Source organism: Callorhinchus milii, unplaced genomic scaffold (genome assembly GCF_018977255.1).
Source record: "Callorhinchus milii isolate IMCB2004 unplaced genomic scaffold, IMCB_Cmil_1.0 Scaffold8, whole genome shotgun sequence".
Taxonomy (NCBI): domain Eukaryota; kingdom Metazoa; phylum Chordata; class Chondrichthyes; order Chimaeriformes; family Callorhinchidae; genus Callorhinchus; species Callorhinchus milii.
This window is the reverse complement of record NW_024704749.1, coordinates 5183538-5210838: the sequence shown is the minus strand read 5'-3', so window position 1 is coordinate 5210838 and position 27301 is coordinate 5183538. Positions and strand designations below refer to the sequence as shown.

The window sequence follows — 27301 nt, the reverse complement described above, 5'->3', positions numbered from 1 at the left end:
TGATAGATGTTAAAGTGACCTGGCAGTTGACAGCCAAAACAAAGCTTTGGAATTATATACTTGATTTTGAGGTTTGTAGCAGCTGAATAGACGAAACTCAACATTATAGTCCAGTAACCAACTGAGGGCATTAAGAGTCTAGGTGCCACTGTATGAAAACAACTGCAACCCGTCCGGAGAGGCAAAGTCAAGCGGACCGTGGAGAAATCGAAGAGATAGCTATGAGTTTCTGCCGGTAGTCTGACCAACAATTCTTCCAGGTTGACTGACCGTTCACCTCTTGGCAGTTGTTGCACTTTGCTACTGCAAAAGTCTAGATCGTTCACTCAAAAAGAAAAAAGCACTGTACTTCAGAGCAATATGACCCACAGCATCATATTTGAATATAACGAAGAGCTATGAAAATACAAGTTCTTTATGTAAGGCTAGGAAAGCATTGCAGCATTGAAAATATAAACTTTTGTTTTCGCCCAGTTTCTCGCTTCATTGGCAGACATAGAAAATGTTTTGGGGGTAGCCATTTGGATATTAAACTGCTTTCAACACACACACACATGCGGGTACACAATTGTATAAATGTAGCCTAGGAAGTGATCCCGCTGTAGCTAACTGTCATGTTACTATCATCCAACAAGAAAATGTTTCACAAAGCACTTGCTATTTGTACTCAAGACGAGGTTCCGCTTATCCGATTCATCGATTTTACTGAAGGCTGAAATATGTGCAGTTCGGATCAAAATGATTTTGGTTCCAGTCAAAAGATTTGCCATTTGTGAATCCCTATTGCAGTTCAGTGCCATGGTTAATCTTCCTCCTTCCCCTCAGCTCCTGCTAATCTGCTTCCCAACCTTATTGATTGTACTGCAGCCCTCATTCATCTCGGCTCATTGACCAGTTTCCTATTCAAACCGCTGTTCTCTTGCTTTGACCATTGCTGTCGCCTCCCAGCCTTGTTGATACTCTTCCCCTTTGCCCACTCAGTCTCTGCCCTTTACCTTTTCTAGTCACCCAGATTTTCTTGCCTCACCCTGTCCAGCTCTTCCCCTGTGTGGAACTCTCCTGCAGGCCCACGCATCTTTCTGCCCAATTCTTCTTCTGCATAGTGTCAATGCTCCTCCTGTAATTGAGGCCTTCATGAAAATGGGCAACCTTTGAGATATCTATGAACACAATACCACACTTAAAGTCTGCAAGTCTCAATTACCCTGCCTGGTAAATCACTAGCTGTTTGACTTGTCTTAGGCATTGGTCATAGACTGGAGCTCTTACAACCTGCCCCTGAACTAGTGACTTCCTGTTTTGGTTTATAGGACAATGATTGTTCTTGCTTTACTTTACCTAGCACCTAATATCCCTCCGCTATAATATTTCTGATATACCTCTATAAAGGTTATGTCCGAGAGGGTTCTTTTCGAGGCTGAGGTAGCTTCCCCAGTTGTTCACTCCCTATCTTTGTGCTGTCATAGCGCCTCAAGTCGCAATTATACACAGCAATCCAAAGGTGACCAGACTCAGAATGATGTTCAGCTCTGGCACACTTTCTGGCACTCAGAATGATTTGGTAACATCAGCATGATGTTCGCTTTGTTTTTTATGTCTTGCACTATTTGGGCATCGTGGATGCTGAGCCAACCAAGTCTTTCTATTTCCATTTGTATTTTATGCCATTGATGGAATGAATGCACATTTGTTCTTCAGTTTGTACTTTCATTGTACGGTTCATGGCTTCTGTCCGCACTGAATCTCTTAAGCCAAATTGGCCCCAAACACCTCAGCAACATAGGTACATGATTAGGCAAAAATATAAAGTCACAAATTCTCAGATAACAGTGATTCCCTGGTCACACAGGTTTCATATTCAACATTGCTGTGAAGCGGAAAGTGCAGATTTCAGTACAGAATCTGCCCAAATAATTCAACATACTGTGGTGAGCACTTTTATTTACAAATATGATTAAAAGCTCATTTTTGCTTTGACAGAGTCATGCTATTTTACCTGAAAAAAATTGGAATGTGCATGCAATAGTAAAGCATCTTACGGATTTGTTTGGTAAGAAAATACACAGCTTGTAAGTATGAGTAAGCAACATTTATGGTCGAGATGGAAAATTCCAATAGAAGATCCCATTGACACCCAGATTTACTTCCATTTACTGAACGAAAAGTCATTTAAAAAATTAATTTGAGGAACCATTAAAATACTTTATGAAAATAAGTAAAAGCTCTCCTGAATTCCATCTATACAATATATGTGATAGTACCTTGGCGTATTGTGCTACTTGGGTCCCAAGATTCACATACAGTATACACACATCGTCTGCCACAGCAGAAAATGATTATATGAGCAAAAGACTGGATCAAGGTCAAGGCCAAGCAGGTCACCAGCTCAGTCCCAAGGAAACCCCACCTCCCTCCCCACAAAGGAGGAAAGTCTCAAATTATCTTCACACCAAGGCTTCAAGCATCCCAAACCCCCACCCTTACCAGGGTCCACTAGTTTTCTATCCCAAAGCAGTGCTGGTCTTCAATAAAACTTCATGACTTCAATGAAACCCACCACTTGCTGCCTCGACTCCCTCCCCACCAACTTGCTGGTCACCCAGCTCCCCCTCCTCTGCCCACTACTGGCTGATGTCATCAACCGTCCCTCTCCTCTGGATCAGTCCCTACCCCCCTCAAAACTGCTGTCATCACCTCCCCCTCCTCAAAAAACCTTCCCTAGATTCCTCAATCCCCAGCCACTACCGCCCTACTTCAAATTTGCTCTTCCTCACCAAAGTCCTAGAACGGGTTATTGCCAATCAACTCCGCACAGACCTCTCCTCCCACTCACTCTTCGAACCCCTCCAGTCCAGTTTCCGCCCTGCCCACAGTACAGAGACTGCGCTTGTGAATGTCTCAAACGACACCCTCTCTATCTGTGACCAGGGCTTCCTCTGCCTCCTTGTCTCCTGGACCTCTCCACCGCTTTCGACACAGTTGATCACTCCATCCTCCTCCACCGCCTTTCCTCCGTCATCCACCTCAGTGGGACCGCACTCGCCAGGTTCGAGTCCTACCTCACGAACCGCCAGCAGTACATCTGCACAAAAGGCTTTTCCTCCCGCTCATACCCGGTAACCTGCGGGGTACCCCAAGGATCCATCCTTGGCCCCCTCTTCTTCCTAATCTATATGCTCCCTCTTGGAAATGTCATCTGCAGACATGAAATACACTTCCCCATATGTATGTGGACGACACCCAACTCTATTTTTCCACCTCACTTTGCGACCCCCAGTCCCCTGATGTTCTGTCAGACATCAGGAACTGGATGATCGCGAATTTCCTTCAGCTAATCGTTGACAAGGCGGAAGCCATACTCTTTGGCTCTCGCCAACGTCTTAAATCGCATGGTTCTCACCTCCTCCACCTACCTGACCTCCCACTAAAACTCTCCGAACCCGTATGCAACCTGGGCGTCAGGTTCGACCCCCAATTATCCTTCTCCACCACATCCGGTCCCTCATCAGCACCACTTTCTTCCACCTCTGACGCATTGCCCGTCTCCGCCAATAGCTCACCCCAAAAGCTGCCGAAACCCTGGTCTATGCCTTTGTCACCTCTTGGCTGGACTTTTCAAATGCCCTCCTTACCGGACTCCCCTCCACTACCATTCATAAAATCCAAGTCATCCAGAACTCTGCTGCCCACATTCTCACCCGCACCAAACTCTGCTCCCCGATTACCCCAGTCCTGGCCAGACTGCACTGGCTGCCTGTCCCAGAGAGGATCGATTTCAAGATCCTCACTCTTGTCTTCAAATCCCTCCACTCCTCTGCACCCCCCGACCTCTCTGACCTCCTCTCTCCTCACAACAGTGCCTGTTGCCTTCGCTCCACCGGGTCTGGCCTCCTCCTTGTTCCCTGAAATCCTCCGCTCCACCCTCGGCGGCCGTGCCTTCAATAACAACAACAACAACAAGATTCCATTTATAAAGCCACTACGCCCAGAGGCTCTGGAACTGCCTTCCTCACTCCCTTCGCCTCGCCCCCTCTGCTCCTATTTACAGGTCTCGGCTGAAGACTTTTCTTTTCGACTGCACCCTTGGTCACCTTCCTCCCCCTCCCCCCAACTCAGCCCCGGGATCCGTTACTGTGAAGCGCTCTGAGACGCCGTCCGGCGTGGAGGGCGCTATATAAATCCAATCTGTTGTTGTTTTTGGTCAAACTCATGATCCGCATCATTGCCTTCAAATGCCTACAATAAATATTAATTTTAAATCATTGAAATCCACTTTACAAACCATTCTTTGAAGCGCTTTGAGATGTCTTAACGATGTAATAAGGAGCTATGTCATATGCAAGGATTATTATGGTATTATTATTATTACAACAACTACACCCCAGCCTCCCTCTGTAATCTTCAGTGTTGCTTTTCTGCGCACACCATCCCTTTGCCCCACGGCACCATTCAACAAGAAGGGAGTTTCTCCTCCAATGTCATGTTAAAAATATATCCTTTAAATGACAACGGCAAAGGTACTTTTCGTTCGGTTCTCAGACCGAATGTGCTGCAACGTTGCACAAAGTTGTGGTACAGTTTTTTTTAATCTTGCAACAAAATACATTCTGTTCTTCAGTCATTCACAGAACAGTGAAAGATTGTGGTAAATTTGTTGACTGCTTTGAACAGAAATCTTATACAGCTGTAAAGTTTTACGTGCATTGGCCAGATAAATAATCCTTGCATTTGGTACAGCACCTTTCGCGTCAGGAGGTTGCCTCAAAGTGTTTCGCAGGATTTACTGTAAAATGCAGTTGGTACATTCTATGAGACGAACACAGCAAATGTCCCCAAATAGTCGTGAAGCGAGTGACTGCTTTTATCTAGGGAATTGTTGGCCAGGACACGAGGAGACATTCCCTTATCTTTCGAAGAGTGATTGAATAGGGATCTTTAAAGTCCACCTGAAGGTCAGCACCTCAGACAGTGCTGCTTTCCTCTAACACTGTATTGGAGTGTCAGCCTAAAGTTCAAAGGTGTTTGAACGCACAATCTGATGACTCAGAGGCGAGAGTGCGAGCCACTGAGCCGAGCTGACACCGAAGATGAGATTATTATCATTACAACAAGTTGGAGACAGAACATTGTTCAGTGTGTCAGCATTCAAGCGCAGGTTAATAAGATCATTGTCCCTTCCCTCTTGAATCCAACCATCTCGGTGCAAACTCTCAACTGTCCAAACGCCTTGCAACATCCTCTCAATGTGAAAGGTGCTCTATAAATGTATATTCTCCTCCTGTTATCAGCATTCTACAAAATAGTCAAGTCAACTTACCAAAAAAGGGATAATGACAAAAAAACTCTCAAAGAAGCAACTATATTTCCCAAATTACGTTCACTTTTGCTTGCTGCATTTTACAAATTGGGTTCGTGATTTATGGAAATAATCCGTACATTTGATATAGTACCTTATCATGTCGACGAGACGTCTCAAAGTGCAGAATATATTGTAAAGTGGACTCACTGTATAATTTGTGGGTGAACCACGGCAGCCAATTACACACAGCTGTGTCCCACAATATAGTCGTGGTGTGAGTGATTTTGGAGAGATTATTACCCCCCCGGAAAGCGATCAGCAAATCGACTAACAACCAGGTTCCTACCCACCGCTGGTGTGTGGTTTTAAGGGAACTTAAGATTTCGGGAATCGAACCCGGGCGAGGCGAGCACGCTAACCACTATGCTAAGAGATTCCACAAATTATCAGCTAGGGTAGGCAACGCTCCATTATCAGGCCGAGGGGGTGGGGGTGTCCAGATCAGGCTCTTGGATTGCCTTTCCAGTGCTGACAGTGGTCTCTATACAACACCCCTCACCCGTGAACCAATCAGGCACTGGGGCTGCCCACACTTAATGCAGGACTCCCCACGTTCAGTGCATTTAAAGGGCTGAGACTCCCACTCAGGCTCATTGCAGCCACAACAGCAGGAGCAAGATGAACCTGGCAAAGATAGCTGATTGGGACACAGTTATGCAATTGAGCGATGCGGACGTGCAACCAGAAACTGCTATGAAAGTGAAGTACAATGGCTTGGAAATAACCACCCTGGGGCAGACTCTGAAGGCGGGCGAGGTAATGAGTCATTGCACAGCCCGATTAGAGGGGGCTTGCAACAAGTGGTAGCTATTCTTTGACCGAGCCTTCAGCTCCCCTCTCGACTCTCTTCCCCCTCCTCGCTCCCTCCCTTCCCTCCCCTCACCCTGACCATTTCCCCCCTCCTCGCTCCCTCCCTCCCCTCACCCTGACCATTTCCCCCCTCCTCGCTCCCTCCCTCTCCCTCCTCACCCTGACCATTTCCCCCCTGCTCGGGTCATGACCCAACTGTGCAGCGCCTTGGGACGTCCTCCTGACGTGAAAGGCGCTTTATAAATGGAATCTTGTTGTTGTTGTTGTTGTATTCCAATGTTTCTCTCCAGTGTATTGGAGGGGTTGACATTGTGTCCGATTTCACTAATTTGATTTTAATAATAATCCTTGCATTTGATACGGTGCCTTATCACGTCTTTGAGACGTCTCACAGGGCTTCGTAGGATATACTGTAGTGAATTGACTGCATTTTTGTGGCATATCAGTGCGTGTGTACGTGTAGGAAAACTCACCAAATCATTGACAGGAAGAGTGTTGTTTTTCAATCTGGATGCAACATTTTACTTTAGGGCGTATTTTCTGTGATCCGTATTTAACGAGTTTCTTTTTATTAAAGGGAATGTAACAATTAAGTTGGTATGTGTGTCTGTGTGTGTTGGGGGGAAATCCTCTGCGAGCTACTTTTTGCAAAACAAACCACAAAACTGTCTCTGGTGCCTACAGCTCGTCAATTGGCGGATCGCTTTCTGGGTAATAATCCCTTCAAAAAATGAAAATAATTTGGTCACTCAATCCGCGACTGTTTGTGGGTCACTGCTGTGCGCAATGAGATGCCACTTTTTGCCCACAAAATACAGTCAATTCACTTTACATTATATTCTGTGAAGTGTTTTTAGGTGTCTCGACGACGTGATAAGCGGCTGTACCAAACACACGTTTTTATTATTACAAAATGGGCACAAAGCGTGGGGAAACGGAGGGCAAAGGAGAGAGCTTTTAAGGAGAGATGTAAGTTGTTGTTTTTCTGGTGTATGATATTTTTTTGTCCAAAAAAAAAGATAAAGAATCGTCCATTCACTATCAACTGGAAAGGAATGAAGATGAACAAGTTCTACACTCTGTTGCTAGTGGATCTGGATGCTCCAAGCAGGGCGGCCCCAAGCCAGAGGTAAATCCGGCTAAGGGGGGAATTGATAAGTGAGAATTGATAAACTAAGTGAATTGATAACACAAACGATATTTCCAGATACGGATTAATAGGAGTGAATTAATAAAAAAAACCTCTGAAGTGGGGTTTTGAGTTACCTAAACACAATCCTCCCTTCCTCTTCCTCTTCCTGTTCCCCATTACCACCACCGATCTGACAAAGAGAAAATAATCTAAAGTGTGTGGAAAACTAATCCATAGCGTGTCAGAACTGTACGATTCACAGGTGCTAAAATGTTCTTGACAGGAAACGCACAAGACAGTTTGTTTATGGGCATTCTCCTCTTTCTCACCCTCGCTTCCCCTCCTCCCTTCCCTCCATTTAGATAATTAATATTAAGTTTGCGTTGCTTAACAGAACTCGCCCTTAACTCCGGGTTACCGCTGACTGCCTTGGCAAAATCTTGTTCCATTTACTAGGGAATGGCGCCATTTTATGCTTTATAACATGAAAGGGAATGACATGGACAGTGGAATTGTCCAAGCACCATACATAGGCTCATTGCCTCCTGCAGGCTCCGGTGAGTAACTCCAAACTCAGTGTGCGCAAACCTCATTTAAGTACTTGTGCTGCATTGTAGTCCAGTAAGACTCACATAAGTTATCTTTATAAATTATATACTTACCTAAGTTGTACATCCGCCTAAGTCCCATTCCGTTTCCTATCAAAACCATGTAGATTTCTTTGGACAACTCGTATTAATCATCTTCTGACTTGTAAGGTCGTTCACCTGTCCTCCATTACTCCCGCACTTACCGGCTGCATTGAATTACATATGCACAGTGTAGATTATTGATTAAATTGGATTTTATACAATCTATAGTTTGCCAATAACTCGGGACTTCACACAAGTCATATTAAATGTGGCTCTGACTGATACGACTTATATAAGTTTAAGCTTGAAACAAACTGGTGGTGAAAAGCAAATTTAAGATTGCACACACGAGGGAGAAGGGAATGGAAGGATCATGGGAGAGGGGATCAGGAGGGATGGAGTTGCGGGGAGGGTGGAATATAAACACCAGCTCTGACTAGTCGGGCCGAATGGCACATTTCTGTGCTCTAAAAGTTCCATGTAATTCCAGATAGGATTGCTAGGTAAACACTCGCTATCATAGATGATGGCTGAAGAATGTAATAAAACTACATGGAGAGAGTGCTTACATCAATGCAAGTCAAGTCAAATAAGACAAGGGTGAAAGTTGCCCATTTTGTGACCATTTGATCATTCCTTACCTTCTAATTACTGTCAAGACTGCTGACGTAGGTTCTATACTGAGTACCTTTGTTTTAAAAATAAATTCCTCTCCAGGTTTCCACCGTTACGTCTGGCTTGTGTATGAGCAAAATGGACGTTTGACCGTCACTGAAAGACCTTTGCAACTCAGTTTTTTGGACGTGGTGGGTTCCAGAGCGCAAAGTTCCGAATACAGCACAACATGAAAGGACCCGTGGCTGGCACTGCTTACCGATGTCAGTGGGATTCAGATGTGGACAAAATAGGAAGAGACATCCCCATGCAACGATAAGAAAATAATAATAATTTGGTCACTCAATCCACGACTTGTTTGAGGGACGCTGCTGTGCGCAATTAGCTGCTGTGTTTCACCCACAAATTAGTCAATTTGCTTTACAGTATATTCCGTGCAGCGCTTTGAGACGTCTTGAATACATGAAAAGCGCTGTATCAAATGCAAGTATTATTATAAACATTTTGTGGTAACCGATGTTAAAATTTGAACAGATTTTTGCCACGACTAGTTGTTTTAACTCCTCTGTTGTATATACTTTTTAGTCACTCTTTTATGCAGTTTCTTTTTTTTCCTGCTTCAAAACAATTTCGATTCATACACATTTTCCTTGTACAAGTAAACTCCTGATAAGTCAACCCTGGCTTAAGTTGTCACCAGCATTTAAGTCATCATGCTGTCGATATCCTGGCCAACTATCTCATTTATTTATAAGGTATTTATACTTATGCCTAACTTGCCACTCTGGATAAGTTGTCACTGAGCCCTTTACCAATGGAGCGATGAGGTCAGTGAAAATTGTTGTAACTATTAATATTGCGTTGTCATTCCTCAACCCTCTCCTCTCGCATGTACCAGATGTCCTTCGAGAGCTCTGGTTAACCAGCGTCAGAACCTTAGGCATACTGTTTCAATGTTATTGAAAGCAATTTTTTTTGTTCAAAGATCAGGGTCATGAAATTATATTAAAAATTAATATTCCCACAGAGATTGCACGTTCATAGTCTGATAACATAATGTTCATGAATCTGGTACATTCCTGTTTATTGCCAGGCTGCGTAATCCAGAAGTAACAAAACTACGCAGGAAAAGCATCACACTGTTCGGGTTTCAAGAAGACTCCCTCCCTCAAGTTCAACACGATCTAAAGGACAAATTATCCTGACAAGAACAAAGGGTTCAATAATTTACTGGACACGTTGCGTCATGGGAGTAAAATTGGGAACAGTTAAGTCAGGGTCAAGTTATCAGTTTACTGTAGATTGATCCCTATTCACCAATATTAGACAGGAAGAGTCAGTCTGGCTCAGACGTTAGCACACATGCCTATGAGTCAAAAGGTTGTGGGTTCAATGAAAGACTTGAAGTGATGGACTTGTGCACTTTCTGCTTCTAAAGAATTCACACAATTTTCAGAAGAGTTTTGGTGATTTGATTTGCAAGGCTGAATGGACTGAAACGAGGATTAAAAAAAGATAAGTTTCTGACAATAAGGATTTGGGGTTATTAAATATTAAGGCACCATTCAGAAAGAAAAGGTGCAGCCAACAAACTCCCAGGTACAAAATTGGTCATTCACTTCATGTGACTGTTTGTGGGACACTGCTGTGCACAAATTGGCAGCTGCATTTGCCAGCAAATAATCAAGTGCTTTGAGACGTTTTGCCACAAGGCTTTACATCTGTCAATAATGCAAAGCATTATTTATAATCGCAGAACGTATGTGAAATAAAAGGACTCTTGGCTTGGAATAAAATCTACAAAAATAAAGAATCGTGTTTAAGTCATCTGACAACTTGATAGATGTTAAAGTGACCTGGCAGTTGACAGCCAAAACAAAGCTTTGGAATTATATACTTGATTTTGAGGTTTGTAGCAGCTGAATAGACGAAACTCAACATTATAGTCCAGTAACCAACTGAGGGCATTAAGAGTCTAGGTGCCACTGTATGAAAACAACTGCAACCCGTCCGGAGAGGCAAAGTCAAGCGGACCGTGGAGAAATCGAAGAGATAGCTATGACTTTCTGCCGGTAGTCTGACCAACAATTCTTCCAGGTTGACTGACCGTTCACCTCTTGGCAGTTGTTGCACTTTGCTACTGCAAAAGTCTAGATCGTTCACTCAAAAAGAAAAAAGCACTGTACTTCAGAGCAATATGACCCACAGCATCATATTTGAATATAACGAAGAGCTATGAAAATACAAGTTCTTTATGTAAGGCTAGGAAAGCATTGCAGCATTGAAAATATAAACTTTTGTTTTCGCCCAGTTTCTCGCTTCATTGGCAGACATAGAAAATGTTTTGGGGGTAGCCATTTGGATATTAAACTGCTTTCAACACACACACACATGCGGGTACACAATTGTATAAATGTAGCCTAGGAAGTGATCCCGCTGTAGCTAACTGTCATGTTACTATCATCCAACAAGAAAATGTTTCACAAAGCACTTGCTATTTGTACTCAAGACGAGGTTCCGCTTATCCGATTCATCGATTTTACTGAAGGCTGAAATATGTGCAGTTCGGATCAAAATGATTTTGGTTCCAGTCAAAAGATTTGCCATTTGTGAATCCCTATTGCAGTTCAGTGCCATGGTTAATCTTCCTCCTTCCCCTCAGCTCCTGCTAATCTGCTTCCCAACCTTATTGATTGTACTGCAGCCCTCATTCATCTCGGCTCATTGACCAGTTTCCTATTCAAACCGCTGTTCTCTTGCTTTGACCATTGCTGTCGCCTCCCAGCCTTGTTGATACTCTTCCCCTTTGCCCACTCAGTCTCTGCCCTTTACCTTTTCTAGTCACCCAGATTTTCTTGCCTCACCCTGTCCAGCTCTTCCCCTGTGTGGAACTCTCCTGCAGGCCCACGCATCTTTCTGCCCAATTCTTCTTCTGCATAGTGTCAATGCTCCTCCTGTAATTGAGGCCTTCATGAAAATGGGCAACCTTTGAGATATCTATGAACACAATACCACACTTAAAGTCTGCAAGTCTCAATTACCCTGCCTGGTAAATCACTAGCTGTTTGACTTGTCTTAGGCATTGGTCATAGACTGGAGCTCTTACAACCTGCCCCTGAACTAGTGACTTCCTGTTTTGGTTTATAGGACAATGATTGTTCTTGCTTTACTTTACCTAGCACCTAATATCCCTCCGCTATAATATTTCTGATATACCTCTATAAAGGTTATGTCCGAGAGGGTTCTTTTCGAGGCTGAGGTAGCTTCCCCAGTTGTTCACTCCCTATCTTTGTGCTGTCATAGCGCCTCAAGTCGCAATTATACACAGCAATCCAAAGGTGACCAGACTCAGAATGATGTTCAGCTCTGGCACACTTTCTGGCACTCAGAATGATTTGGTAACATCAGCATGATGTTCGCTTTGTTTTTTATGTCTTGCACTATTTGGGCATCGTGGATGCTGAGCCAACCAAGTCTTTCTATTTCCATTTGTATTTTATGCCATTGATGGAATGAATGCACATTTGTTCTTCAGTTTGTACTTTCATTGTACGGTTCATGGCTTCTGTCCGCACTGAATCTCTTAAGCCAAATTGGCCCCAAACACCTCAGCAACATAGGTACATGATTAGGCAAAAATATAAAGTCACAAATTCTCAGATAACAGCGATTCCCTGGTCACACAGGTTTCATATTCAACATTGCTGTGAAGCGGAAAGTGCAGATTTCAGTACAGAATCTGCCCAAATAATTCAACATACTGTGGTGAGCACTTTTATTTACAAATATGATTAAAAGCTCATTTTTGCTTTGACAGAGTCATGCTATTTTACCTGAAAAAAATTGGAATGTGCATGCAATAGTAAAGCATCTTACGGATTTGTTTGGTAAGAAAATACACAGCTTGTAAGTATGAGTAAGCAACATTTATGGTCGAGATGGAAAATTCCAATAGAAGATCCCATTGACACCCAGATTTACTTCCATTTACTGAACGAAAAGTCATTTAAAAAATTAATTTGAGGAACCATTAAAATACTTTATGAAAATAAGTAAAAGCTCTCCTGAATTCCATCTATACAATATATGTGATAGTACCTTGGCGTATTGTGCTACTTGGGTCCCAAGATTCACATACAGTATACACACATCGTCTGCCACAGCAGAAAATGATTATATGAGCAAAAGACTGGATCAAGGTTCTCTTGCCAGCATTTCTAAACGCTTTTAAATTTCCCAGAAGCACGTTGTACGATCGACGTGTACGTCAAATTCGGTTGTATCAAATTGCTCAATCTTAAAAAAATTTCCTGATGAATAAATACCGAAAAGAAGCTAGCAGCGAGTAGGATAAGGCTGCAGATATAACATTTGTCTTTCTGCACAGATTTACAAATCATTTGTAACGCATGATCAATATAAGCGATGTACATCCTGCTTTCCAATTTCACAAAAAATATGATTGCACATATATCAATACTGTGTCATTTTTTTTTAAAAGACGACCGACAAATGGTCAGCGTTCTTTGTAACATTAATGGGGCCCTGATTATAAGGAAATTTTAAGGAGGCACTAGTCCAGAGGTGATGTCTGCCCTCAACGAGTGAGCCCATGATTAGGGTACGTGGGCAAGGTTATGGCATAGTTTCTCATCTATACTCCTCCTTGGGATATTCAAATGTAACGAGATTTCCAAACCCAAGTCGGAGGCTTTCCATATCAAAGCTCTCAATTTCCCGGCCTTGTCTTTCCAATAAATTTCGGATTCTCTCCGTGCGCTCCTTCTGAAGTGCAGCCAGTTCCTCTTCAATCTTGTCGGAATCAAACAGAGAACGTTATTAAATTGTACTCACCGCTGTTAACTTTTGTAAAAAAAAAACACCTTACCAATGAGATACTCAGAGCCCAAGTCTTTATGATAGGATGCTCCCACCCCTCTTGAATCCAACACCCAGCTCGGGGCAAACTCTCAACTGTCCAACAACAACGACAAACAACAAATTTACATTTACGCTGAAATGCCTTGGGATGTCCTCTCAACGTGAAAGGTTATTATATATATATATATATAATCCTTGCATTTGATTTTTGTTGTTGCTGTCTTACAAGTACACAGTCACTACACTTTACAGTCCTTCACTGTGGCATTTTATTATTACTCGCATTACATCAAATATAAGGATTAATACGGACTTGCCATCCTAACGCATGAAGTCCCAACCCACCACTTAACCGCCCGGGGGGGAGAGAGAATATTTAGCATGTAATTCCAAATCAGGAGAATGAATTCTAACGTACTGCAACAACTGGCTTTTCCCAAACATGGGATCTAACGATCTTCCAGCATCGCTTTGCGCAATTTGCTTCTAAGATTGAGGTGCAACACTTATTGTTAAAAAGGGCATTGCTCAGCCATTTAATGAGGGTTGTCAGGGTACGAGTGATGCTCTGGATGCAGGCTGCTTTGTTCTGAACTGACCTTTTGTTCAAGGCGTGCTCGGCGCACAGACACGAGCTGCTGAAGCTTCTGAAGCTCCCGTTCGTGCTGCGCTTCAGTCTGCATCTTAATTTTGCTCTGGTAGGCGTTGAGCAGCTCCATCTCCTGTTGAAGCTGATGCTTGAGGGCTTGGCACTCTGCTTCCTGGGCCTCATCTAGTCGCAACTATAAAAGTCAAACACCTGCGTCAGTATTATTCCACTTACCTTGTGCAGTCCTGTAGCTTAGTAGCCTAACCCTAACCCTAAGCGCACTCGCCTTGCAAGCGAGAGGACCCGGGTTCGATTCCTGACAGTGCGAACCCTTAGGCAAGTTTCTTTACTCCACACGCCTCGGTTTACCTAGCAGTAAGTAGGAACCCAGTTGTTAGTCGATTGGCAGATTGCTTTCCAGGGATAATAATCTCTCAAAAAATTATGGTCACTCAATTTGAGGGACACTGCTGTGTGCAACTGGTTGCCGCATTTTGTCCACAAATATACAGTCAATTCACTTTCCATTATATTCTGTGAAGCGATTTGAGACGTCTCGAAGACATGATAAGGCACTGTATCAAACTATTATTATTAAACACTTGGGACGGAAACCAAAATAGCAGACGTTTTAAGCCTGATAAAGTCTATGAAATGTTACAAATCATGAACCCAATTGGTAAAATGCAATAAGAGAAAGTTTATATGTAATTTAAGGAAAATGTCGGTTGCTTTTTTGCGAATTTTTTTTAAAAACGGATAAACAGGCGTGTGGAGTAAGCAAACTTGCCCAATATTTCGCCCTGCTGGGAATCGAACCCAGGTGTCTCGCTTGCTAGATGAGTGTTCTAACCACTGAGCTCCAGGATATCAGATAGTTAATGCTCCATTATCAGGTCGAGGGAATATGGATCAGGTTCTCAGATTGTCGGTTGTGCAGAGACTGATTTCTATACAATACCTACCGCCTGTGAGGCCATCATCTCATTGATGCTTTGTTCATACTGCTCTGCTAGGATAGCCAGTTTCCTTGTCTGCTCCTCCTTCAGTGCTTTTAGGACCATTTTGTGGTCACATTTTGGAGTTACCTCCAGCTGGTGGTTCCTCAGTGCTTTATACTGTTTAGTTTGGACTTTACACGTGTCTTGGAACTGCTTCTTTATCTGTAGTTCCATAGCCTGCAATAAACAACCACAGAGAGATGAATGTCAGGTTACACAAGAAATGTGCAATCAATTGGCTATTGGAGGCTTTGCAACAGTCCAGGTGCATAGATAGTTACAAGATGATCTAACAACAACCTACTTACATAAGCAACTCATTTTTCTCAGCATTTCATCAAAATCAAAACTATACTCAAGTCCACTGGCTGGAGGGTAACAGAATTTAAAAGAGGAGAAAGTGGGAGGTATGAGGAGGATTTGCAGTGAGGTGTTTGCACGTACACATTCAATAGTGATGAAATAAAGCAGGTAAACTTTAAAAAACCTTCCATTTCCAATTTTGGTTATATTTTGTTTAATGGTTCTCATCAAATTTATCAGTAGTGGTACTTCTCATACAAAGCAAATTCACTGTTTTATAAAACAATAATCCTCTGCATTGGTTCCACAACACTTATGAACTGAATGAACAATTTTATCTGGTGAATTGCCGGACGGGACATCAGGAGAAACTCCCTTTGGTCTGTTGCAAGCTGTAAAGTGGGTTTGCTGCTGACGGCATAACCACAGCATTATTAAACCTATAAAAGTTTTTTTAAAAAAGTAACTGAATTTGGGGGTGAACACTGCGGTCAATTTACACTCAGCAATGTCCCTGTAAACAGTTTTGAAATGAGTTTCCAATTTTATTTGGGGGATAGTTAGCCAGACACTGGGAGAGAAACTCGCTTCTCTTTTCCAATGTGAAATATCCATATGGTACTTCAGTTTAACATCTCATAATTCCCAATTTCTGAACCATTCGGTGATGAAACATGTGTTGGGGATTTCCGTCAGGACTATCCAGGTTATCCCAAGCTTCTGTCAAAAAAAATTACACTTTTGTCTACGCTTCCAGAAGGTGATCTCCCAAGTTTTAATGGAGCCAGGTGCAGAGTGTTTCTCAATCTCAAAACAGGACCTGCTAAGTCCTACCCCATCGCGTACCTTTAGGCTCTTTGGCTGTTGCCGGAGTTCCATGACGTGCTTCCTGTGTAGTTCCCGCTCCCGGCGGTTGTTGTACTCGGTTTGATTCTCCAGCTCAGTCTGATGCTGTAAGCGGATCAGGTCCATCCTCAGCTTCTGCAACATGTTAAGCTGTCGCAATTCCAGCTCCTGAGTGGACTCGTCGTGGCGAATCAACATGGCGTGCTCCATTTCCTTTTGCGTTTGCTTTTTGTTCACTTCCTATCGGACAGACAGAAACATTAGAAACTTGGGTTCTCTCCATATAATCAAGTATCTGCTCTCCCCCCCACCACTTTAAACTGATCTCGTGGAAGAAAATGTAGTCTTTTTTTAAAGAACAGTCCACGAATTTACATCATATTGTGAATCCTAAATACAGGGAAAACATTTTGATTTTGCAGCAATCTGGGCGAACATATTAACCAGATTGAATGGGTTGAAAACAGCAGGAAAGAAAAGTGGACAAGTGACAGCCAGCCTGGGTTTTAACAGCCTGTAGATTGTCATGGGAAGGTGGAGTCCTGAGATTATGGGGGAAAAGAAAAATCAAGGATCTTGATTCAACATAGCAAACCTGAAAGGATGAAGGTATGACTGTATGAAATACAGTGCAACCGCATTATAACATGGTGGCTAGGGTCCACAAAATACCAAATCGCCTTACGAGGCCATGACAGTTCGGTTCGCATTCTAAAAAAAAGGTAAATTTCTGGGTTAGCAGGTCGCTGTCAACACCACTTTCTGCAGGGATCCTATGACCCGGAAGCTGGCCATTTTGTAGTGCTGACCTGCGATTGTGCCTCATTGTGTATGGTCAGGAATACCATATTATCACGTTGTAACAGGGCTCCAATGGTAAATGGTGCAATGAATGCAAAAAAAAAGAAAATGAACGTAAATGTGAAATAGATTAAGATCTTTTCAACGCCTGTCTAAAGACTTTCCTCTTTCATTGTTGTGCTTTCGGAAACCCTTCATCTTCCCTACCCTCCACCGCTCTTGATTGCAACCCCCAGCTCGGATGTAAATCCTTAATTAACTGTCCAGTGCCATGAAAGGCGCTATATTCGCCCACAAAATATACGGTCAATTCACTTTACAGTATGTTCTGTGAAGCGCTTTGAGGTGCCTCAACGATGTGATGAGGCGCTGTATCAAATGCAAGGATTATGAATTTTGTTATTTTTGTTGTCTCTCTCATTTGATACTACCTCACGAATATGCTCCTGCTCCAGATTGTGCCGCATAAACATTAACTTCCGTTTGAGCTCACGGCAGTTCCGATCATAGAGCAATCGCTGGCGGCCGAGAAGTTGAGATTCTTCTTCTGCTTGCGTGTGCTGAATATTTTCTTTGTGTCTGGACAGACGCTCCTGTTTCTCCTTCTTCGGCGTACTGTGATCCTCGTTCATCTCCTGCGAAGCGAAATAAGTATTTAGAAGTTCACTCGTAGAATCATTTCAGTCCTTGTTCACACTCACATACACAGAAAAGAAAGCGCTAAGCATTAGAAACCTGTAATCAACCATGATGCCCAGTATATCATTTTTATTAATTAAAAAATTGCTATTTTGTGAAATAAACTTTAACAGGATTTGAAAGTTTTCCATAAAATAAAAAGGAGCATTTGCGTATTCTACAACCATTAAAAAGCACCTTCAACCTGACCAATCCAATGTCCTGAATTAAGGCATAACATTGACCACATTTACTCTTAACGCAGATCAGTGTTAGTTAGGAAACAGTTAAGACGTGGTGCAGGTTTAAACAGTGAGCTCAGCAAGCGAGCGGGGGGGGGGGTCGTTTATTTGTGAGTTACAAATATTGCATTTGCAGCAATTTCAGCATCTATGAAAGGATGAAAAGTTAGTTTTTACTTCAAATAATATCAACTGTAGAGACCTGCTGTATGTTGGCAAACAAGACTGCAGGCTCAGCAACTACTGGCTAGAAATTTACATGCAGCAAACAGTGCAGCAAGGGTGAGGTTGGTCTCTGCCCGATGAAACCTGCTAATTTTCAGCCTTGCACACAAATTCTAAATCATTAAATATCTTGTTGAACCTGTCTTCTTCCAATAGGAGACACCCACTTAAGGCCACAGTTAGAAAGAGCACATAAAAAGAGAAATACCAAAAAGAAACAGTAAAGGAGTAGCAATGGATATCTCATATGAGAGAGCAGGGGATAGAAGAGTATGGGAGGGAGTAAGAAGTGAGTGGAGACACTTACTGAGTTTAAAACACCGGGATGGACAAGTCGGGCTGGAGGGCCCGTTTGTCTGCTGTACAATCTATGTAAAATCTCTTGTCAAAAAAAGTGTCTTTTATGTTAAATACCAACAAGCGAGGTTGTAAGTTTTTACTGAAAGTATTTTTTTCTATTTTTTAGAAAGCCTAAGCATTCTCAAGTAAACATAGGTACTCCTACGTTTCCATAGGACATAAACTAAGAAAGCTGCTGTAATTTATTATCAATTTACAAAGTTACAATTTGTGTTTAAAATAGTCTTTCCCAGGTTCTACTTGCCTCTTTAATCTTTTCCTTGCACATCTTGTACTGGCGTTTCTGATTCTCTAGGAAGTTGTTCAGTTCCTTTTTCTGCTGGGCTGAAATTTGCTGCTGGACTTTCTTTTCCTCCTGTGCTGCTGCCTTCATCTGAAAGAAGCCACACCAGCTTTATGAAATGAAAAACTTTTAAAGTCCTTCACGGTCTTGCCCCGCCTCATCTCTGTGACCTTCTAAAACCTCATCGACCCACCCATTCCATTTGCTCGGCAGGCGCTGGCCTGCGTCACGACCTCCACCCTGCCCGTCCCACCATCGGTGGTCGGACTTTCAGCCTTTTTGCTCCCGCTCTCTGGAACTTCATCCCAGAGTCCCTTTGCCTCACCCCTTCCCTTGTCTCTCTTAAAGTCAGTTTCAAGACCTTCCTCTTTGACCGTGCCTTCAATTATCTTCCTACCCCCACTGGCTTCACCCCTCTCAAATCCAATCCCCCAGCTCGGGTGCAAACCCTCAAATGTCCAGCGCTTTGGAACGTCCTCCCGACGTGAAAGTAATAAATGCAATTTGTTGTTGCAATGAATCGAATACGGCAAGTGAATTGCCACTGTGAAACATGAAGCCAACTAGGTAGAATCTGAGAAGAGGAAGACATGTTATTTCAACGACAAACACTTAACTCAGTTGAAAGCACTCGCAAAGAAAAAGTTTTCCAGGGCACAGACATCACTTTTGGAGACAACTTAGATTAGACTTACATACGAATAAAACTCGAGAATGTTTAAAGTTGAGAATTGAGTCAGTTGCAATTAAACTATTCCATATTTTTGGAGCAAATATGTTGCTTCTGCAACAAATTCTATTTTAAAAAATGTCCTTTTTATACTATCTTTAAAGCTGGCGAAACAATCCAGTATTAGCAGAAGAGTAGGTTCACAGAGTATTTTCTACTCCAAACTTGCTGACCCACAACTGAAGAGTTTTTTTTGGAAATGTGGGAATTCTGGGTCAACTATAAAATACGATTTAAGAGCTGGGAGTGAAATAGTCACATCAATAACATTAAAAAACCCAGGGGTAACTATCCCAAGAACTTTTTAACTCACATTGTGAATTTTAAAGTTCTTCAAAATTAGTTGTTCAAACAACAACAGATGGCATTTACATAGCATCTTTCACATCGGGAAGACATCTCAAGGCACTGGACAGTCGAGGATTTGCACCCGAGCTGGGGGTTGGATTTGGGATAGGTGGGGCCAAGGGATTAGGGGGAAAAAGATGATCAAAGTTCGCAATCAAAGAGAATTTGGATGGAGTTCCAGAGAATGGGGGCAGAAGGCTGAAAGCCCGAATGCTGATGGTAGAGTGGGCAGAGCAGGGGACGTGAAGCAGTCTTCCAAGCGGAGGGGAGTGGACGCGTTTAAGGAAGCTGCAAAGGTAAAAACAGGATTTAAGATTGTTTTCGTGGGATCAATGCACGTTGATGTCAATGAAATGCATCAATGAAAGTCTTACCTCTTTCTCCATAGCAATCTGGTGCTTCTTTGCCAGCTTTTCTAATTCAATGGATGCATTGTTGCAATGGGTCTCTACCTCCTTCTCCAATTTGAGGCGATGCTCGTCCATCTCCGCCTTCAGCTTATTCTCTAGAGCCATCAACTGCTTCTGGTGCTGTCGTCGCATCCGCTTGTAGCCCGACATCTGTTCTCGCAGCTCGTTTTCCTGTTCATGCTCATGGATCTGTCTTGTAACCTAATGCCAACAAGAAACGAAATCATTCTCAAGACGAACCCTTGCGATCACTTACGATGTGCCCATGTGGGACACTGCTGGGTGTAAATTGGGCTGCACTATTTATTAAGCCTCTGAACTGCACTTCACTGCTTGCGGAATTTATGTGCAATTTCCTAGAATTAGAAATATCCAAAAATTTATACTCGATTTGGAAAATGTTAATATAATAATAATCCTTAATAATAATCCTTGCATTTGATATAGCGCTTTTCACATCGGGAGGACGTCCCAAAGCGCTTCACAGAACACACTGTAAAGTGAATTGACTGTATATTTGTGGGCGAACGCGGCAGCCAATTGCGCACAGCAATGTCCCACAAACAGTCGTAGATTGAAAAATGACCAATTTATTATTGTTTTGGGTTTTGGAGGGATTATTATTATATTTTTCCAATTCCTGTTGGATTTCAATTCTACCCGTCTGAGATGCAACAAAAAAAGAAAGCTGATGAACAAGAACACAGTGGTGAGGTTGTTGCTTTGTCGCACTGGAGCTTAATTCGGCAACACTAATCTTGGTTGCGTGCACGAGCAAAATAATTCACACCCGAGGTTCATGTAATGCGCTTGCGTTCTTGTAATGGAGTGGCTGGTGTCTGCTGCTTTTTCTGGGTGGCACTTGGTTCCTGGCTGCTCTTTTTGCGTAGACTAGAGCAGTCGACAAGGCAAAGGTCACATTCGAGGAAAAGCAATGCACACAGATAACCAATTCATAAAAAGCAATTCTTACCAGCTCTTGGCCAGGAATAATTATTAATAAAATTATAAACACGCACTTTACACAAACTCTGAAGCGCTTTGGGACATCTTAATGCAATAAGGCGCTTTATCAAATGGAAAGATTCTTAACATTTAGATTGTGTCCATCTACACTATTCTAATCTACTTATACCCTTCCCTGTCCGCTCCCTTCGCTCAGCCACAACAGCCCTGCTGCGCATCCCTCAACTCTTCCATCCCACCCTTCAGCCACTATTCCCCTAATCTCAAACTCACTCCCTCCAACTCACCCCCTCTGCCTTTAAATCTCACTTGAAGACCTACCTCTTTGACCACACCCTCCCACCTTGCTCAGCACCCAACACTGCCACTGTGAAGAGCTCCGAGATACTATCCTCCATGAAGGCTGCTACCCAAATATTGTCATCTCGTGGAAAAAAATGTCTCAATGCTTCACAAAATATATGCTGAGAAATTGATAAGAAACTAAGGGATGTTTGTTACATCGATACATCTGTCCCAGCATCGCCACATTAACAGAAACAAGAGGAGCAGACACTTAATTTGCCTTGGGGGCAAATGTGGTTGAGGAGGGAAATAAATTAGAAACCAGGTCAACCAGGAGAAAGACTCCACGTTTCTTTGAAATAGCAAATGGCAAAAAGGGCAGGTGGGTCCTTTATGTCCACCTCAATCACAAAATAGTCAGAACCGAAATTAAGAATCAAAATAATTGTGATTTCCTGGGGAAAAAAAAATCTGTAACAAAATGTAGGCAAGCGTGACAGCTAATCTGCACTAGCAAAAGGTGTGGTAGCAAAACCCACGTGGCAAGCAGATTTTAAACCCGTAAGACTACTGAAAGGTCGCTGAAAATATCCCGTGAGCCAGGTGGTGGCTTTGCATGTTTTCAATTTCCACACTGGTGAAATGAACAGAAACACTGCAGGTGTAAAATTAATCTATCAGGAGTATTAATGTTTCCTGTACCCCCCCACCTTAACTTCACTCCCTCTCTTTACCTTCAGCCTACCCCCTTTTCCTTTTCCCTACCCAATCCAACTTAATCTAATAATAATAAATTGGTCACTCAATCCACAACTGTTTATGGGACACTGCTGTTCGCAATTGGCTGCTGAGCGTTTTGCTATATCAAATGCAAGGATTATTATTATTACTCCATCTTAAGACAAAGTAAAAGTGGTAAGCAATAGAAACCCAGAGTTGGAAGAATGACACACATGAAACCGGATTAGTTTCTGATGCATTTTAACACATCAATACCAGAAAATGGTCTGCGTTCTTGTGAATACACCTGTCAGGACACCCAGAGCTCAAGGCTGTCAGGTGAAATCTACCATGGCACTCAAAGAGTTAAAATGAAAGGCAAGATAAAAGATGGCAGGCACCAGGAATAGTACAAATCTTCAATGTTATTTTATCTTAAGGACGAATTGAGTTGGGAAGTGGCAGTGATGAGAATTGATTGAGGAAGCGAAATTATTTTAGAACAGAAAAAAGAACTTTGTTGTGAATGGATAGCAAAACCTGAAATCTTGAGTTTTTGGGAACAAGAAAAACTCTCCTTTGCAGCAAGGATATTGTACAAGTAGTAAATGGGTCAATAATTGAATTACAGAACAGATTCTGTCCTGGGTGCTCAATATAGTCAAGACACAGGAGATTCCCCATCTTTGAATACAATACATCCATAGATAGTTGTCCTCTACCAAGTTATAATTTGTAAAATTAAACAGTAGAAAACAAGCAGTATGATCAGATCACAAGATCGGCCCATCCAATCTCATCACTCCAGAATACTTGCCCTGCTGGCTGTCTACCCCTTCACATTGTCAAGCTGATTCTTAAATGAGTCCAGTTGTTATTACCCTCTGCATAAAAACTTCCTGGTATCCATTCTGAAATTGCCCTTTACAACTCTGAACCTATATCCTCTTGTTCTGCCGTCTCAACATCACCCACCTTTCTTAAAGCTAGTAATGAGGAACTGTAAGAATAGTTAAGTGGATGGTATAGCAGACAGCTATGCTTGTGAAAGGTGCTATACAAATGTAATCTGTTACAATTCTGAATTTTAAAAAAATAAGGAAGGTAGGCATATCCGTGGGTTGATCCGTGCACAATTGGCTGCCGTGGTTAGCCCACAAAGCACACAATCACTACAGTTTATAGTGTATTCTGCTAAGCGCTTTGAGATGTCTCAAAGACGTGATAAGGCGCTATATCAAATGCAAGGATTATTATTATTATTTCCAGGCTCACAGCACATTCCACTAAAAAATCTTCTCTCTGTATGATGTGATGTAAGGGGCAACAGAGTTTCATCTTATCAGGAAATCAATGTAGATGAAGAAATTGATGCGCGGGATGACAGCTGTTGGAAGGTATTACCTGGAATCTGGGTTTGTGAACACATGCTCATATATCCGGAGCTTGGTATCTATCCTGATTAGCACGCAGGGGAGCAAAGCAGCTGTTGCTTGAGCTCCACACCTTCAACTGGTGGATCCACTGCTCAATGGGTTGGGGTGTGTCTGAGCTGTGGGCAGGAGGATACCAGCAGCGCTCACTCATTTCATACTGACTTGTGATGCTCACCTAGAGCCTCACAGGAATTCCTATAACCAACAATCCATCCTGTGCTCATCAGGTGTCTAATGACCAACTATCATCCTGGATGGTGGGGTGGGGGGAAGACAAATGATAAGTTGGGTCCCTGAGGGCCTGAATGCCTCCACGATAATGTATTTGGCGATGGAATTAAGCCGATTCTCTAAGGCAGATTCCTGCACCAGATAGTAGGTCTAAAATATGCCACGGACCTGTTGATAACAAACTAACCAATTTGGATCATTGACAAGACTTGTAGGGGCGGATAAGTAACTCGGGGCTGGGACTCTTCCCACTCAGCTCCTGCGAGCCAAAGTTCTTAAGGGTAAGATGGTCCTAGCTTAACAAAGCTTGCCACTGCCAGATAGTAAGGGCAATGGCAAGCTCTATAGCGTTAAGTGGTTAAACTGAAGTAATACCCATGCACACTCTGGCATTGCAAGCTTTGCTCTTGCCTATCTGTGCCTATTACCATTGGATAAGAAGGGTGTCCCCCCCTGGGAAGAGTGTTTGCACCCCATTCCAGACACAGGGAAATTTCTATTTAAGTGGAATGTATAGGTCGAGCTGCTTTGGAATAGTCTGTATTGGAATAGATTTCTGAGTGTGTCAGATGCCCAGCTGACCAAAAAAAACCCTCCCTTAAATGACATCACCCATTGCTATAGTAAGTTACTATCCGAGGTATAATAAGTGTCTGAAACAGGTGAATTAGAAAATCGCGCACAAAATATTAACACAATCAATGCAGACAATCTGAAAACAGACACAACCATAGCCTTTAATTAATTACGCTAACAGCAATGCAACACAGCTCCCATTCTTACAACTCCAAAATGCAATTATATATATATATATTTTAAAAATTCACAACATAAATCACGTCTACAGAGCCTACTTCACAAAAGGTGAGATGTGGGTTATTTCTCAAGGCTGCCATAACTGCTGTTTCACAGTCATACTACAGGAGGGGGCTTGAAGATTGGTGGGGGAGGGAGGGGAAGAGAAAGAAATAAGACACATTTTCTCCAATCTCATCAAATAAAAATTAAACAAAGCAACATAATAATTGGAGTGCAAGGAAGCAGTGTAAAAAAATCAAGCCACAACGATTGGAAAATAGAGGTCTGGAATTTAATTTACCTTCAAATCACATCCTGCAGATGCTGTGGTCTAACCAATTCTTGCTATTACCTTTGCAGAATGTGCTTTGAGGGAAGGAGCTACATAAGCCACTCATGACCCCGATGTTCGGGAGTTCTTAGTTCTTCGAATAAAATAAAACTTGCATTTTTCGAGCTGACATTTAATATCCTCTGTTCGATCTATAAATGGGGATATCTGTCCAAACATACGAATGCTGAAATACTGCATACATTCATTCAGCCCGTTTTATTCCTGTGAGAATGAGCCATCTCACTGCTTCGACAGATTACCCATTTGACATTAAATTAAATCTCTGCAACCATAAATCCATTGAACGGTGAATATTTCAATACCGAAGCACTATTCGTTTGACCGCATTTCTAGAATGTTTAAAAAAAAATACAGAGAGAGCAGGAGAAGAATTTTAAGCAAATCTTTTGTTGCATGAATTCTTAAAAAAAAAAACCTCCTTTCCGTAATTAGTGGACCAATGGAGAAATTATGGCTTTGTTCAAACGATTAACATGTTCACAGCAGCATCAACAGTCGTTGCAGAGAGAGAGAGAGAGAGAGAGAAAGGCATTGGACAAAAACCCTTTGTTTGACATTTCTTACCAGAGATGCTGTTCTGATTGTAGCAAAATGCTCCCGATTCTTAAGCAGAGAGGCCTGACTATGGAGAGTTGGTGTAGGCCGCAGATCAGGCCTGCTGTCTTTCTGGCCTCCTTCATCCCTTATGAATACATGATCCTGCTGAATTGGGATAAAACAAACGCGATGTCAAGCTGTGTGCTTTCCCCGCTGGATACCTTTGTTGAACCTCGGCTTCTTTTGCAAGCACTGTATGAAAAGCATAGTTAGCTATACCAGTCACTGCAGCTGAACAGTGAAATGAATAACCAACACATTGCAGGATAGGGAGTCAGCTGATCAGTCGTGGGGACGCTTCCTGAATTTCTGGCAGTCCTTCGGTAGAAAAATCTTATGCAACATTTTCAAAAAGATCATTTGCGGGAAATATTTGTACAAAACCGATTCTTTATATTCAGCTCTGACACTTTTTTTTACACTTAAATATAATTGGTATTAAGCTGGTTGGCAATAAAAGCAGGAACAATTAAGTGCATTAAAGATCTTTTTTTTTCTTTGTAGGAACAGATGTCAAAACAATCTATTTGAGCTTTTTTCAGGTATTAAAGATTGAGCTAAGGAGACATCCTTAGTGTGTCAGCCTGCCTCAGGGGTAACACTTTTGCCTGAGTCGGAAGGTTGTGGGTTCAAGTCCCATGTTGGGTCTTGGGATAAACATAATCTAAGATTACAACTTCAATGCAGTGCTGGGGGTGTGTTGCATTGTTAGATACACTGTCCTTCGGATGAGATGTTAAATCGAGATCCAGTTTGCTTGTTCAGGTGGATGTTAAAAATCCCGTGGCACTATTCGAAAAGAGAAGGGAGTTTCTCCAGGTATCCTGGCCAACAAATACCTCAAATAAAATTGGCCACTCACTCCATGGCTGTGTGGAAACTGGCTGCCACGTTTCGTCCACAAAATACAGTCAAACTACTTTACAGTATATCCTGTGAAATGCTTTGAGATGTCTCAACAACGTGATAAGGTGTTGTATCAAATGCAAGGATTATCATCATCATCTTTGGAACCATATTCAAGATCTGAAAAGTCAGTTAGAATTTTCATTTCTTACTTGAATGGATTCTAAAACAAAATCAAAAGTTCAAAGAAATTAGCAACGATTAATTTCATTAACAAGTATAAACGTTTTCTAAATATTAATGATCGGTATCCCATTATCCGCAATAATAATCCTTACATTTGATATACTGCCTTTCACGTCAGGAGGTCATCCAAAAGTGCTTTGCAGGATGTACTGTAAAGTGCAGTCACTGTACATTTTCTGGTCAAACAAGGCAGCATATTTATGTACAGCAAATATATTGCAAGCAGCTATGAAGTGAAGGACCAATTTTATTTGGAGGACACGGGGAGAGAAACACAATTACTGTGTTTTGTGGACGAAAGATATTAACCAAAAGTAGGGCAAAGTCTTGCCCTCTGCTCCTACCTCCCCTTCAATTGCACACAGCCGAACCTGTTATCCACCTATTTTAATTATCCAAGGGAATCTGTGTCTCTAATGTGATAGATAACAACGGAATTCACAAAGTATGACTGAATCAATACTATCATTTATAAACCAAAACAAAGTTTTGACTAATTTAGCTGCAGAGGTCTCCCATCAATGTTCTGCTTCAGCTACAAGTTTTGTCTTGTCTACCTTTGTTAGCTTTATTCAG

The 27301-nt window shown here is 42.3% G+C and overlaps 2 protein-coding genes across 7 annotated transcripts in view; one reads left to right on the top strand and one right to left on the bottom strand.

The window, feature by feature from the left end:
• Positions 1 to 5881: 5881 nt before the first annotated feature.
• On the top strand, positions 5882 to 8898 carry pebp1 (phosphatidylethanolamine binding protein 1). Its single transcript, XM_042337181.1, is given in 5 exon segments — positions 5882 to 6115; positions 7189 to 7298; positions 7758 to 7858; positions 8651 to 8719; positions 8722 to 8898. Coding segments are annotated over 5 exon segments (564 nt in total). The 5' UTR covers positions 5882 to 5977; the 3' UTR covers positions 8868 to 8898.
• Positions 8899 to 11154: 2256 nt separating this feature from the next.
• Positions 11155 to 27301, bottom strand: part of taok3a (TAO kinase 3a) — a 58058-nt gene continuing 41911 nt past the window's right edge. For 5 of the 6 annotated variants that reach the window (XM_042337179.1, XM_007899056.2, XM_007899057.2 and 2 more), the window contains 8 exons: positions 25601 to 25738; positions 20210 to 20446; positions 18719 to 18847; positions 17401 to 17604; positions 16169 to 16408; positions 14984 to 15196; positions 14029 to 14211; positions 11155 to 13360 (listed from right to left, as the gene is read on the bottom strand). In XM_042337179.1, coding sequence (XP_042193113.1) covers positions 13199 to 13360; positions 14029 to 14211; positions 14984 to 15196; positions 16169 to 16408; positions 17401 to 17604; positions 18719 to 18847; positions 20210 to 20446; positions 25601 to 25738 — 1506 coding nt within the window. In that variant the 3' untranslated portion in view covers positions 11155 to 13198. The remainder of the gene's footprint in view (positions 13361 to 14028; positions 14212 to 14983; positions 15197 to 16168; positions 16409 to 17400; positions 17605 to 18718; positions 18848 to 20209; positions 20447 to 25600; positions 25739 to 27301) is intronic. The other variant, XM_007899059.2, reaches the window with a different exon arrangement.